This window comes from Carlito syrichta, unplaced genomic scaffold (assembly GCF_000164805.1).
Source record: "Carlito syrichta isolate Samal-C Ts95f unplaced genomic scaffold, Tarsius_syrichta-2.0.1 Scaffold301826, whole genome shotgun sequence".
Classification (NCBI taxonomy): Eukaryota; Metazoa; Chordata; class Mammalia; order Primates; family Tarsiidae; genus Carlito; species Carlito syrichta.
The window spans coordinates 164,151-176,438 of record NW_007245922.1 but is presented as its reverse complement, the minus strand read 5'-3'; the positions used below and the strand labels follow the sequence as shown (position 1 = coordinate 176,438).

The window sequence follows — 12,288 nt, the reverse complement described above, 5'->3', positions numbered from 1 at the left end:
TTCTGCAACCTGACCAAGGAAGAGCTTTCCTGTTTCCAAGATCTTGCCAAGACTCATGAACATGAAGTGCAATCCAATAAAGTTTTTATGATAGCCAGTGGTTAACCTCAAAAAACATAAAATTACTCAACTAGATATGTGCTAGACATTATCCTTCTAAGCTCAAACTCATATCCCTGGCAAAAATATATAATATGTATGAGACTGTATAAGTGCAAGAATGGTGATCTTCTCATCTTCCCATTCTTTCTATATTTTTTAGCTAGTCTCCTCCTGTAAAGAATTCTGTCATAAACTATTTGGTTACTCTAAAATAGGAATTGTAGAAGACAGTCAGAATAAATGTTGGCTCTTTTCCTTAATTCAACAAATTTAAATTCTTGTGCTTAGCAGTGTTAAGTGCTTGGTACATGGAAATTGATATAGGTTCCATGCTTTGGGCTTTGCTACAATTTGGGCATCTTCCTATGATATAAGCAAACAAACAAACAAAAACAACAGCCAAAAAATTCCACAGTGTTACTTTCTTTTTTTTTGAGTTGGAGTCTCACTCTGTCGCCCAGACAGGAGTGCAGTGGCCGCTCCCGGCCTTCCGAGTAGCTGGAACTACAGGTGCACGCTACCACGCCTGGCTAATTTTTTTGATTTTGTAGAGATGAGGTCTTACCAAGTTGCCCAGGCGGGTCTCAAACCCGCGGTCTCAGGCAATCCAGTCACCTCAGCCTCCGAAGGCACGGGATTACAGGCTGAGCCACCAAGCCCATCAGTGTTAATTTCCTTAACCTAAACTCCCAGTCATGAGCAGTTGAAGCTGATAGGTCAAGAAAGTGTACCTCATTCTCAGATGAACTTGCAGAGAGAAGCACCTCTTGGGCATCAAAGAACTCAGAAACAGACTCTGACATGGAGAGGCGGCTCTCGTTAGCTACTTGCTGTGACAGGGGGAGACTGACATGGATCTGCTCACCAGCCTGCAGAAGAGAGAAGCATATGGTATAATCATTTTTTTCCCTCTGTAAATCAGCTATTGCTTCAGATAAGCCAGAGCTCTACTTTACAATACTGTGTTAAAAAAACAGTGACCACAAGTAATTTTCCCTTGCTGCTCAGTAATAACTACCGCATAAGTGTCCTCCTACAATGTCTAAAGACTCCAAAAGGTAAAGTTAAAAGGTGTTGGCATCGTGTCTTGATGCTCAACTAACATTAAGTGGAATTTAACAAGTTAAGTCCTTATTAATACCCTGACTTGACTGTAGGGACAAGTTCATTCTCTTATTCTTAGGCCTGTCATTTCAAGGCATATTCTAACCAGTATACTAAACCTCAAGAAGTTTTGCAGAAACTACTAGAGACATGCAAAGAAAAAAATCTATAAGACTAATTTTTGAGACAGAATATATAAAAGTCTTTTTCAATTTGATCATGCATTTTAACCAATGAAACACATGGTTAGAGTACTAAATCTTATTTCAAATTGTATTTTTATTCAAGAAGTGATAAATATCGTTTTCAAAGAAGCTATTTACGTTTCAATCCAAAAAATATATAAGAGAACTAGAATATAGATATTCTAGTGCACATTTCAGATGAGAAGAAGATTCCAAATGAGATTATTAAATAATTTTTGAATGAAAAATTTTAGTAATACTTCCAGATTTTGGGCAATTGAGTGAATAAAAGTGTTATCAGAGAACACGAGGCCTGTGGAATTGAATTAACATAGGATGGGCAACTTAAGTCAAAGACAGACTGTCTTGGGATAATATTTCCTAAGCAGTTAGAACACTTGTACCTGTAGATTTCTAATAAAATATGTTTTTAATAACAAATATGATTTACTATTAGACGTCTCACCTTAGTATATTTATCACTGCATATAAAGCTCCAACATTACTGTTGTAAAGTGTAAGTTCTCATGCTATAAAATAATAATTTTATAAGGGGTCATAAACAGAATCACACAATTAAGATTAGCTCAAATACTGAATGTTCTCCTATTCTGTTACCATTTTCTTGAATCTGAAAAATGGAATAGTAACACCTACCTCAAAGGGTTGTTGAGATGTCAAATGAGATAACATATGCAAAGTGGTCAACACAACACCTAGCACATAGTCAGTATTCACTTGACACATGTTAGCTATTAATTACTATCAGCAGCAGTAGCTATAGTAAGACCATTAGTATTAGCAAGGTTTGGTGACTTCTCAAACAAACCTGAGGAGACTTTTTAAAATTTTATAGACATAAAAGCTTTATTTGTAATCTAATATTTTTATTTTGTAACTTCTCAGCTAAAAAATACTTTTTTCCAGCAGTCCTTTGACCATTTGATGATAATGGGCATTTCAAATGAAGAATGAGAGATACAGAAAATTAACAAGCTGGAGTAGATATATAAATTAAATATTCAATGGCATCAGGTGAACATAGGAATAAATAAAGACACATCACTAAGAACACCAAGAACAAATGATGTCAAACTCGTACATCCTTCACTTCAAAGAACACTGAACTGTCAGCAATACAAAAATTTATGAATGGAGTCATAGTCACAGTAAAGAAGCTATATAAAAATAAACAAAAATATGCAGTAGATTTAGATGCTATAAAATAGGTACTCTACATCTATTAAGAATGAGTCTTACCTCATCAGGGCTAGGAATAATATTTACACTGACAACCTGATCACAAATAATAGATTCTGAATGTATTCGGTTCAGTCGACTCCTTAGTTCAGCATTCTGGTTGAGTGCCTTAAAATAACAAAAACCGCATATGTAATTTCAAATTAATAGGCAAGCATAAAACAGAAAAAGAACCCAGGTATGATTTAGACAACAATGTCTGTGATGTCCTTAGCTCTAACTTTTGTATTCATCATGAGCCAGATCTTACCAGTAAGAAGGAAATAAATGACTCAAAATTAAGATATTAATTTTTTGTAGTATGAGATCACTACTTTGTAGGCTAGTGGGCTGAGAGAGTTAAAGCATTTATAAAAATCATTCATGAAGTTTTTTCTCCTTTATAGTGAGCGTTTACACCCAAGCCCAGTCTACCACTACATATATATTACTTTTTGCAGCCTGGGAAGAACACTATTGATTCTGTCAATTTTTTGTTCAAGTTTCTAGAGTTTGAGAGTTGCTTCACAGTCAGATAGTTATCTTAAAAACGACTTGGAAATGGAATGAATAATGAACTGGCTTTAGTTTACAAAATGATATCTTTGGTTAAGAAAACAGCTGTATTTTCATTTTGTAGGAGCACATAATTAATGCATATGACAGTGCAGCAGAACTAACTAGGTATAGAAACTAACTCAAGTGCAGACAAAACGATGCCTTCACTGAACAATGCAGACAATGAAAACCACAATAAAGAACAGAACCCTGCCAGTAAACCAACTCCAAGGTCTCTACATCACACTGCTTCCAACATACCTTAAGTTAGCATCAGTAAAATGCTACTTGCTATAACTCAGTTTGGTACATGGAGCAACTACATTTATTACAAGAAGACAACAGCTTTACATAAGCATATCCTCCCTACTGGGATCCCATGAACAAAGGTTCAGAGTATCCTCTGGGAACACATATCACATTGATGCACAGAAATATGCTTCATTTACATAATACAGATGTATCTAACTGTAATTATATCAAACAGTGAGAAGATGGACAACTTCCTTTCCCTCTCATTAAAATCAGCAATTAGAAGATGGAGGTAGATGTTTTCGAGTAGAAGAGAAATGTCAGGGCTTAGTAAAGAAGGCATCTGTCCCAGGGAATAGGCATTCTGCTTCATTCAGAGTCAATGAATACAGTAAACTTATACATCTACAAATACAAAGTGGCTAAACTCTCCACTTGCACTGAGCAGGGCATAATCCTTGAGCATGGAACATAGAACAGACTCTCCTTTCTGCTTCCTGGTTCTCACTTCTTCCCTTCCTTCAAAGCATCTTTTGCTTTTTTGAGGTCAGAATTGTTCATTCTCAGCTTCTGGCTTTTATTTAAAGCCTTTAGAACTAGTTTGTAAAGTACATCAAATCATACACTTGAACTGGTGGGCTGTCAAGTATTGACAGATTAAACGTAGATATAGATCCTAGAGTCATTGCATTTTGGGATAGGAGGCAATAAGTCTCTGGCTATCTGAGAAAACAGGGATGTGTTAGGGAAAAAAGGGTGATAATGTTCTTAGTGAATAAACCATGGGCTTCAAAGGAAGAATTCTAATACATTTTAATCTTGCAAAAGTGTTCAGGATATTTTTCCTTGGAGCAAAATTTCAAACACTCAGGATTTGAAAAAAAAATTTTTTTACTCTTGTCCTTTGTGATAACTATAGACATGCTGATTTGTTCTTTAATATTTATCTGCCTACAAATGTGTGGAAAGTCATCTCAGTTATTGAAATATTTTTTTTTTTTTTTGAGTTGGAGTCTCACTCTGTCAGCCAGACTGTAGTGCAGTGGCCGCTCCTGACCACCGCAGCCTCGACCTGCTGGGCTCCGGCTATCCTTCCACCTCAGCCTTCCGAGTAGCTGGAATTACAGGCGTGAGCTACCACATCCAGCTGATTTTTTGATTTATTGTAGAGATGAGGTCTCGCTGCCCAGGCGGATCTCGAACCCGCGGGCTCAGGCAATCCACTCACCTCAGCCTCCCAAAGGCGTGGGATTACAGGCTGAGCCACCGAGCCTGGCTAGTTATTGAAGTATTTAAGACCAGATATTATTTTGAGGCCATGTAAGTGCAAAGCCTCAGATTAAGTTGTTCGATAATTTTAATCAAATAGGATCACAGTCTAGAGCTGAGGGTCTTATACAAACCTCAACGAATGGTTCCTTCAAAGTGGTTACACCTTCTGTTGCCATTGGAAAAGTGTTAGTAAAATGGCCCCACAAAAATTCAAGGGCAAGGATAAGTAATGGTTTTTTTCAGGTTGGAAATGTTAAACACAAGTTTGTCACTTATAAGAAAAGTTTTAGAATTGTTTGCTCTGAGCATTTAAAAAAATTAAATTCTCATTTAAGCTCTCATCTCATCCCACACTCATTAAATGTGATACTGTCTACAGGGGTGTGTGAAGGAAACACAAGATAACCTCTACCCCAGGGGTGTCCAAACTTTTGACTGTGAGTAAACAGGAATTGTCTTGGGCTGCACATATATTACATAATATAGTTAGTGTACATACATAATAAGACTTCTCAAGGTGAGAAGAAATATTTCTGCTTGTCAGAAATGTTTGTTTTGTTTGTTTGTTTGTTTTTGGGTTGGAGTCTCACTCTGTCGCCTCGACCTGCTGGGCTCCGGCGATCCTTCCGCCCCAGCCTTCCAAGTAGCTGGAACTACAGGCGTGTGCTACCACACCCGGCTCATTTTTTGATTTATTGTAGAGATGAGGTCTCGCCAAGTTGCCCGGGTGGGTCTCGAACCCGCGGGCTCAGGCACTCCACTCACCTCAGCCTCCCAAAGCACGGGATTAGAGGCTGAGCCACCGAGCCCGGCTAGAAATGTTTGTTTTAACATGATGTTGTGGGACTTCAAGCAGCCTGTGGGCTACAGGCTTGATATGCCTGCTCCAGCCATTATATAGGATATGAATTGCATAATTTATTCATTTTCTTAGATGTGATGTGAAAAATAAAAATTCTGTCCTGGGAGTCCTTAGAAGATCAGATTCTCTTGATCTCTGGGCTAAGTGTTATTGACCAAGTTAATTAACCTTTCTGGGCCTCAATTTTGTCAAATGAGAAAAAAAGAGTTGTATGTATGTGTGTGTGTATGTATGTATGCATTTACTTATTATTTTTTTGAGACGGGGTCACACTCAAAAAGTGGCCCAGGCTGGAGTACAGTGGTGTGATAATAACTCACTGCAGCTTTGACCTCCTGAGCTCAAGTGATCCTCCTATCTCCTGAGTAGCTGGGATTACAGTCGTGTGCTACCATGCTCAGTTAATTTTTTTTTTTTTAATAGAGATGGGGTCTCACTGTGTTGCCCAGGCTGGTCTCAAACTCCTGGGCTGAAGGGATCCTCCTGCTTCAAATTCCCAAAGTGTTTGGATTACAGACATGAGCCACTGTGCCTAGCCAGAGAATTGTATTTTGATTGACTTTAAATTCTCTTTCAAGTTTGTTTGAAACACTAAGTGAGAATCTTGCACAGTGATCTTGGTTATCATTATGAAGATCAGCTACCATCCAGAATACTGTAAAAATAATTCTGGTTTTGGGGATTTTCTAATGTTTACATTATGGTTAATGGGAATTTTCTATACTACCTGGACTGAACATCAGCATTTGGCTCTCTAATAAGAACATAATAAAAATAATTTTATATTCTCTGCAAAGTTTACTTTGGCATTCACTGGGATGGTCTGGAAAGAGATAATCTGCCTACACATTTGTAGGCAGATAAATATGGAAGAACAAATCAGCATGTCTATAGTTATCACAAAGGACAAGAGTTATTACTTAATTCTCTTATTGTTGAAACCCTTTTCTCTCCTCAACTGGTGGCAAAAAGAGTAGCATGAGGAAAAAAGAGAGGTTTTGGTTATTAAGATGAAGAATAGAAGAATTCTTATTCTTTATTATTTTCATTTTCATTTTTTTCAAACTTCAAAACTAATTTTTTAAAAATGATTGCTAATACATAGAACCAAGAATCTGTCTTTACCACTACTGGCAAAGAATTACAATTTACTGCCAAAATATTATTATTGTTCCAAAAGAAAACAGTTCAGTTCTATTCTTAAGTAAATGACAGTGCATTTTACTAGCTTTTATTTAATCAACTTCATTTTCATTAATAATATATATGCAGTGGTAGAAAAAGGTCATTGTTACATAGCACAGAAAGCATGGAAATCCAGACTGTTCCAACTCTGGCGACCCCAGTGGTGGAAAGTGTAAGCCGGGCTGAGCATGCAATGGCCCATTTTAGCACACCTTCCCCAGGCTGGCTCCTCCTTTTGCCTTGACCATATTTTTTGAAGTTTGCTCCAAGCATGTGCCACAAGCTTTGTGATGTGGTACTCTCAGCTAGTGCTCAGAACCACATTTATTATTTCCCTCCCTAAATTCAATGATTACCTTGGGAACATGGAGGAATAATGATACTGTCAGGGAAATGATGCTCTTAGTGAAAATTAACACAAAAGTGCTCAGAAGTTGGTAGAAATAATGAAGGGAATGCACTAGAGAAGAGTGACCAATGATGTAGCAAGGAAAAAGGAGGCAGATCACAAGCCCCTTGTGCCAGCCAATGTGCAAGAAAAGCTATGGTGACTGTCAGCAATCATATAGTTCTATTAGTGGCAAATAGGATCAAAGGCCTAACAGGAAGAAGCACCTTGATGCTAGGAACTGGGCCTAGATTCTGCACTAAGTTAGGTCTTATGTATATTCTTGCTATTTGCTTTAGGGAGCTTGGACTTCACTAAAGGCGCTCCACAATGCACACTCATTTCCCCATGCCTTGCGTTCTTCAGACAAATTCAAGTCTAACATGCCAAGAAACACAATTCCTTCCCAGTCTACAAAAGGAGTTAATGACCTGATCTAGAATCAATGACCTAAATCCCCATTCCTTAGCTATGAACTATCATTCCTCAACCCTGGCAGACGATTCCCAGGTAAGGATTTACCTTAGACTGGGTAAGACTCTGGCATAAACATTTTACTAAACGGAACTGTGGATTCTGGGAGGGAAACATGAATGTCTAGTAGCTGGAGAAGGATATGAAACATATGGCAAGATGAAATCACCATAAACCTAAACCCTTGGGATGAAAGTAAAACTGGTTCAAAAGGTGTGAGAAAATGAATATGAAAACTGCCCAAGTTAGAAGTGTCAAAAACCAAATTCTGGGTATCTCTTAAAAATCAGTTTTTTTCAATTCAAAACTACTATTATAGTATATTTGAAAAATGCAAAAAATAGAAAAATATTTTAAAAGTCATCTTACTACCCAACTATTGGTGGGTTGGCCTATTTCTTTTCTTATTTTTTTTTTTTGAGTTGGAGTCTCACTCTGTCGCCCAGACTGGAGTGCAGTGGCCGCTCCCGGCCACTGCAGCCCTGACCTGCTGGGCTCCAGCGATCCTTCCGCCCTCAGCCTTCCAAGTAGCTGGAACTACAGGCGTGTGCTACCACGCCCGGCTAATTTTTTGATTTATTGTAGAGATGAGGTCTCGCTGCCCAGGTGGGTCTCGAACCCGTGGGCTCAGGCGATCCACTCACCTCAGCCTCCCAAAGGCGCGGGATTACAGGCTGAGCCACCAAGCTTGGCGGCCTATTTCTTTCTAGCTTTTTTCCTATGCATTTTCAAAACTTTGTTTAATGGGTGCACAGTTTAATATGCTATCTGTTCCTTATTGTTTGCACCTTTATTTTATGTTTCAAACTCTTCATAAACATAATTTTTAAAGTTGCATAAATAGTAATTATTTCCTATTTATCAGGCACTTATGTTACTGATACTTACTAGTATAAAGTATAAATAATATGAACATTTATGTGTATAACTGTTTTCTACATTCAGCATTACTTTAGACTAGACATATCAGCTATGGACTTACAGGGTCAAGTGGTAAAAACTTTTTAAAAGTCTTTTAATAAATATTGCCAAATTATGTTCAAAATGACAGCAATTTAAAGTTGCTGGAATGCTAAAAAAATGTAAAGAATTCTGTGGAGAATATCTTTATACACAACAAATTTGGCCAAGAATCAGGGAACTGTGAAATTCATGAACAAATATAATAGAGACTTTCATCCCATCACAGAATATTTATTTGGGGTATGTGAAATGCTGTGGACAGGAGGGATGACAGATACTATGACTGGGATTTTAAATTATGCTACTATGTGCCTTAAGACAATTTTTACTTACATTCTTATACACACCACATTTTCTTGATTCTCAGATGCACATTTTAGCACCTCTGAAGCACTGTGTCAGTTCAATTGACAGTAGAGGTTTTTTTTTTTCTTTCTCAGTAACGCACAAAATGATGGTGCATCTAACAATTGATGGTATCTTTATTTAATGAAATACAGTAATTTTAGCTGAAATAGATGGGTCATATTCTGTTGCTCACATTTGTATGAGCCCAACTCCCACTTAATTTAGCACAAGTTGAGCACAATTTCTGGGGTGAAGAATCAAACTGGTAACAGTGATAAAGTGCAATATATTGAAGTGAAGACAGACTCAAGTTGAGTTGAATCTTTTATTATTATGGTACTCTGGGGTGCTGAGGTTGCTTTAGTCTTATTATATACTATTTGATTTTGGTGTTCAGAGTACTACATGAAACGGGACATGAAATTATAGCTGATGGAAATAAAGTCATTTTGTAAGGGATAGATGCCACATAAAATGTTCTGTCCTAAAGGCTTGAGTTTAAAATTTATGCTGCCTCTCAGATGTAAAGTTTATTTCAGTTTCATGGGGTAAAAAAAGAATTATATATGAGTTTGTGTACATATAGATCAGGGAATTACCATTACTTTAGAAGAGAAATTCCTTAGACTGTCCAGCCTTGCAAATTGTTACTTGCTCAAGGCAGGTAACAATTTCTACTGGGCATGTAGTGAAAAATGCTAATTTCATATATTTTATGTGCTATGTGCCTTCTAAAAGGATAAGAGTTGATATATTTAAAGTTTTATTAGAAAGCAGCATCTTAATCATTAGACATATATCAACTAGGTCTTATATCAAATAAAATGTAAGCTTTGAGATTGTTAGATTACTTAAAGAAGTTATTTAAACTCAGTCTTTTTTTCTCCTTCTCTAGGGTAAGGGGGAGACCTGGCTTGATAACAGATTATGAGAAAAATATCTGGGGATTTAACTGATGATACTTGATTATGGACCAAAGATGTTGTTTGGCTACCTACGATCACACTATAATGTAAACTTGTACTAATTTTAAGACCTATCCAGAACATAGAGAAAAATGGTCTCAACATACTCAAGTTATTTAGAACTTGCTCAATTGTACGTGCTGCACTAAAAGAGGGACGGTGAGAATGAGTTGGCCAACCAGGGCTGATCAGCTAATTGTTTCCCACCTTCAATACCTCCTTATCTGCTGGTTCCTTCTGCTCATGATATGAACATGCTGAGATGACTGCCCAATTATAAGGTTGACTTTCAGTCCATATGTTGTTTGCTAAATTTGATGTTATTAATCTCTTCCTTCTTTACACTATCAAAATTCTACCTTTGGTCTTAATGGTCATTGCTCCTAAATCCTCTGGCTGCTTCCTCAAGTCCTCATCAAAGTATCCTCTTTCTTAGCCTCCTCCTTTAAATAGTAATGTTCTCTATGACAGTGCTAGCACTGCGGATTCTCTTTTATTCTGAATGAAAACACAATTCATCAGCATCTGTAACTTTAATGATATACTGAGGTATCTCCATCTTTCTCTCTAGCCCAGACTTGTCTCCTGAACTCTAGCTCTAAATATCTAATTGCCTGTAGGATATTCCACAGATACCTCAATCTCCACACAAAATTCCAATATTATATATCTCCAGTAAATCAGTTCTTCTTGTATTCCCTCCTTGAGGAAAACAACTATCATATACCCAGTTATTCAAGTAAAAGCCCTGGACTTGTCTTGATTCTATCTTCTTGTCCCTCTCTGACATTCAGTTAATCTCCAAGCCATGCTGATTCTTCTGCCTCAGTGTCTTTGAAATGCATTCCCTCCTTCTACCAATGTTGTCACTTCTCAAGTTCAGGAATATTATCTCAAATATGATAAGCTATTCTTAAATTATCTTGAATATCGTAACAGTCTACCTAACAAGTCTTGCCTTAATTCCACCCACCCTCCATACTGTACCAGAGTAATCTTTCTAGTATACATAAATATGCAGTAATATTTCCAATTTCTGGCATTGTCATTAATCACTTAAAATTCTGTTAGGCCCTTCTCATCACTCAATAGGAAGTATCTAAGATCCTTTGTGTGGCCCCTGATGAGCTAGTTCTCACCTACTTAACTAGCTCAGAATTACTCAGAGTAATTCTTCCTTGTTCATCCCATATTTCAGCTACTATGAACCACCTGCCATTCTCCAGACACCTCTCCAATGGCCACAATGTAGATAGTGATTCATTAGAAAGAAGTGAATTGTTAGCAAACTTGAATGCCTAAGCCAAGGCTGCAGTGATTTTCAAAAGAGAGTCCAGACTCAGAGGTGATAAGACTAGATGGCCAGCAGAGGTGTGGCTAGTCCTAGAGGAGGGTGTGGACAGACACAGGGATGTGAACAAGCCAAAACACTGTGATAACATACAGATGTGAGCACTGAATTCTCACGGTCTATTCGGAACTTAATAGTACCAAAATGTTTTCATATATTTTAGAATAAAATTGAACTTTTTGGTTTAAAAAAAAAACCCAAAACTAAATAAAACAAACAAAAAACCCAAAAGTCTATCAAGCTTGAACTTTAAATGCAAATAAATATGTTTTGATAAGAGAGGGAAAGATTTTAACCCAAAGGATGCACATTCGATATAATTTCACTTGATTTTACTTCTATTATGCTAGCACTGGGGCATTCCCCGTGAGATGCTGCTGTCTACTCAGGCCCAATCGAAGGCCTGATTCCTCAGTGAAGCCTGTGGTTCTGCTTCTCAGCATGGGAATCTCCCATTCCACTGAGCAATTAGAGCCCTGGCAATCGGCACCACCCATGTGCTGCCCTGAATGAACTATAGCGCAGTCCACTTCACTGCTTTGGGGTCAGTACTGCTGAATCAGATCATGAGCTTTCTGGGAACAAGGCCAAGGCTACTTTGATCTTGGTGTTCTGCACCCTGCACAATACCTAGTATATGGTCAGTGGAATGAAATACAATGAATACATGGAGGAACAAATGAAAGTTGTTTTACACTTTCTCTTCCAAGTCATTTCTAATGTCATTCAAAGCTCAGATCTGGACCTCTATTTACCATTCTCTGTTTCACCTGACAAGTAAAGACAAGCAAGCAAGTAAGCAAGCAAGCAAGCAAGAAACAAACACGTTTTCTGATTTTTCTTAGTGCAGCTTGATTTATATCACTAAGCCTCTGTCATTAAATATGTCTGAAGGAAAAACTGCAATGCTTAGGAGAACAAGAATGTATTTTATGTGTTTACAAGATGACATTTATTTTTATTTTTTTGAGTTGGAGTCTCACTCTGTCGCCCAGACTGGAGTGCAGTGGCCGCTCCCGGCCACCGCAGCCTCGACCTGG

At 37.6% G+C, this 12,288-nt stretch overlaps 1 protein-coding gene across 5 annotated transcripts in view; it reads right to left on the bottom strand.

Moving 5' to 3' along the window:
• Positions 1-12,288, bottom strand: part of OSBPL6 (oxysterol binding protein like 6) — a 112,070-nt gene that overhangs the window by 19,762 nt on the left and 80,020 nt on the right. For 4 of the 5 annotated variants that reach the window (XM_008055334.1, XM_008055335.1, XM_021711032.1 and 1 more), the window contains 2 exons: positions 2,652-2,759; positions 834-971 (listed from right to left, as the gene is read on the bottom strand). In XM_008055334.1, coding sequence (XP_008053525.1) covers positions 834-971; positions 2,652-2,759 — 246 coding nt within the window. The remainder of the gene's footprint in view (positions 1-833; positions 972-2,651; positions 2,760-12,288) is intronic. The other variant, XM_021711033.1, reaches the window with a different exon arrangement.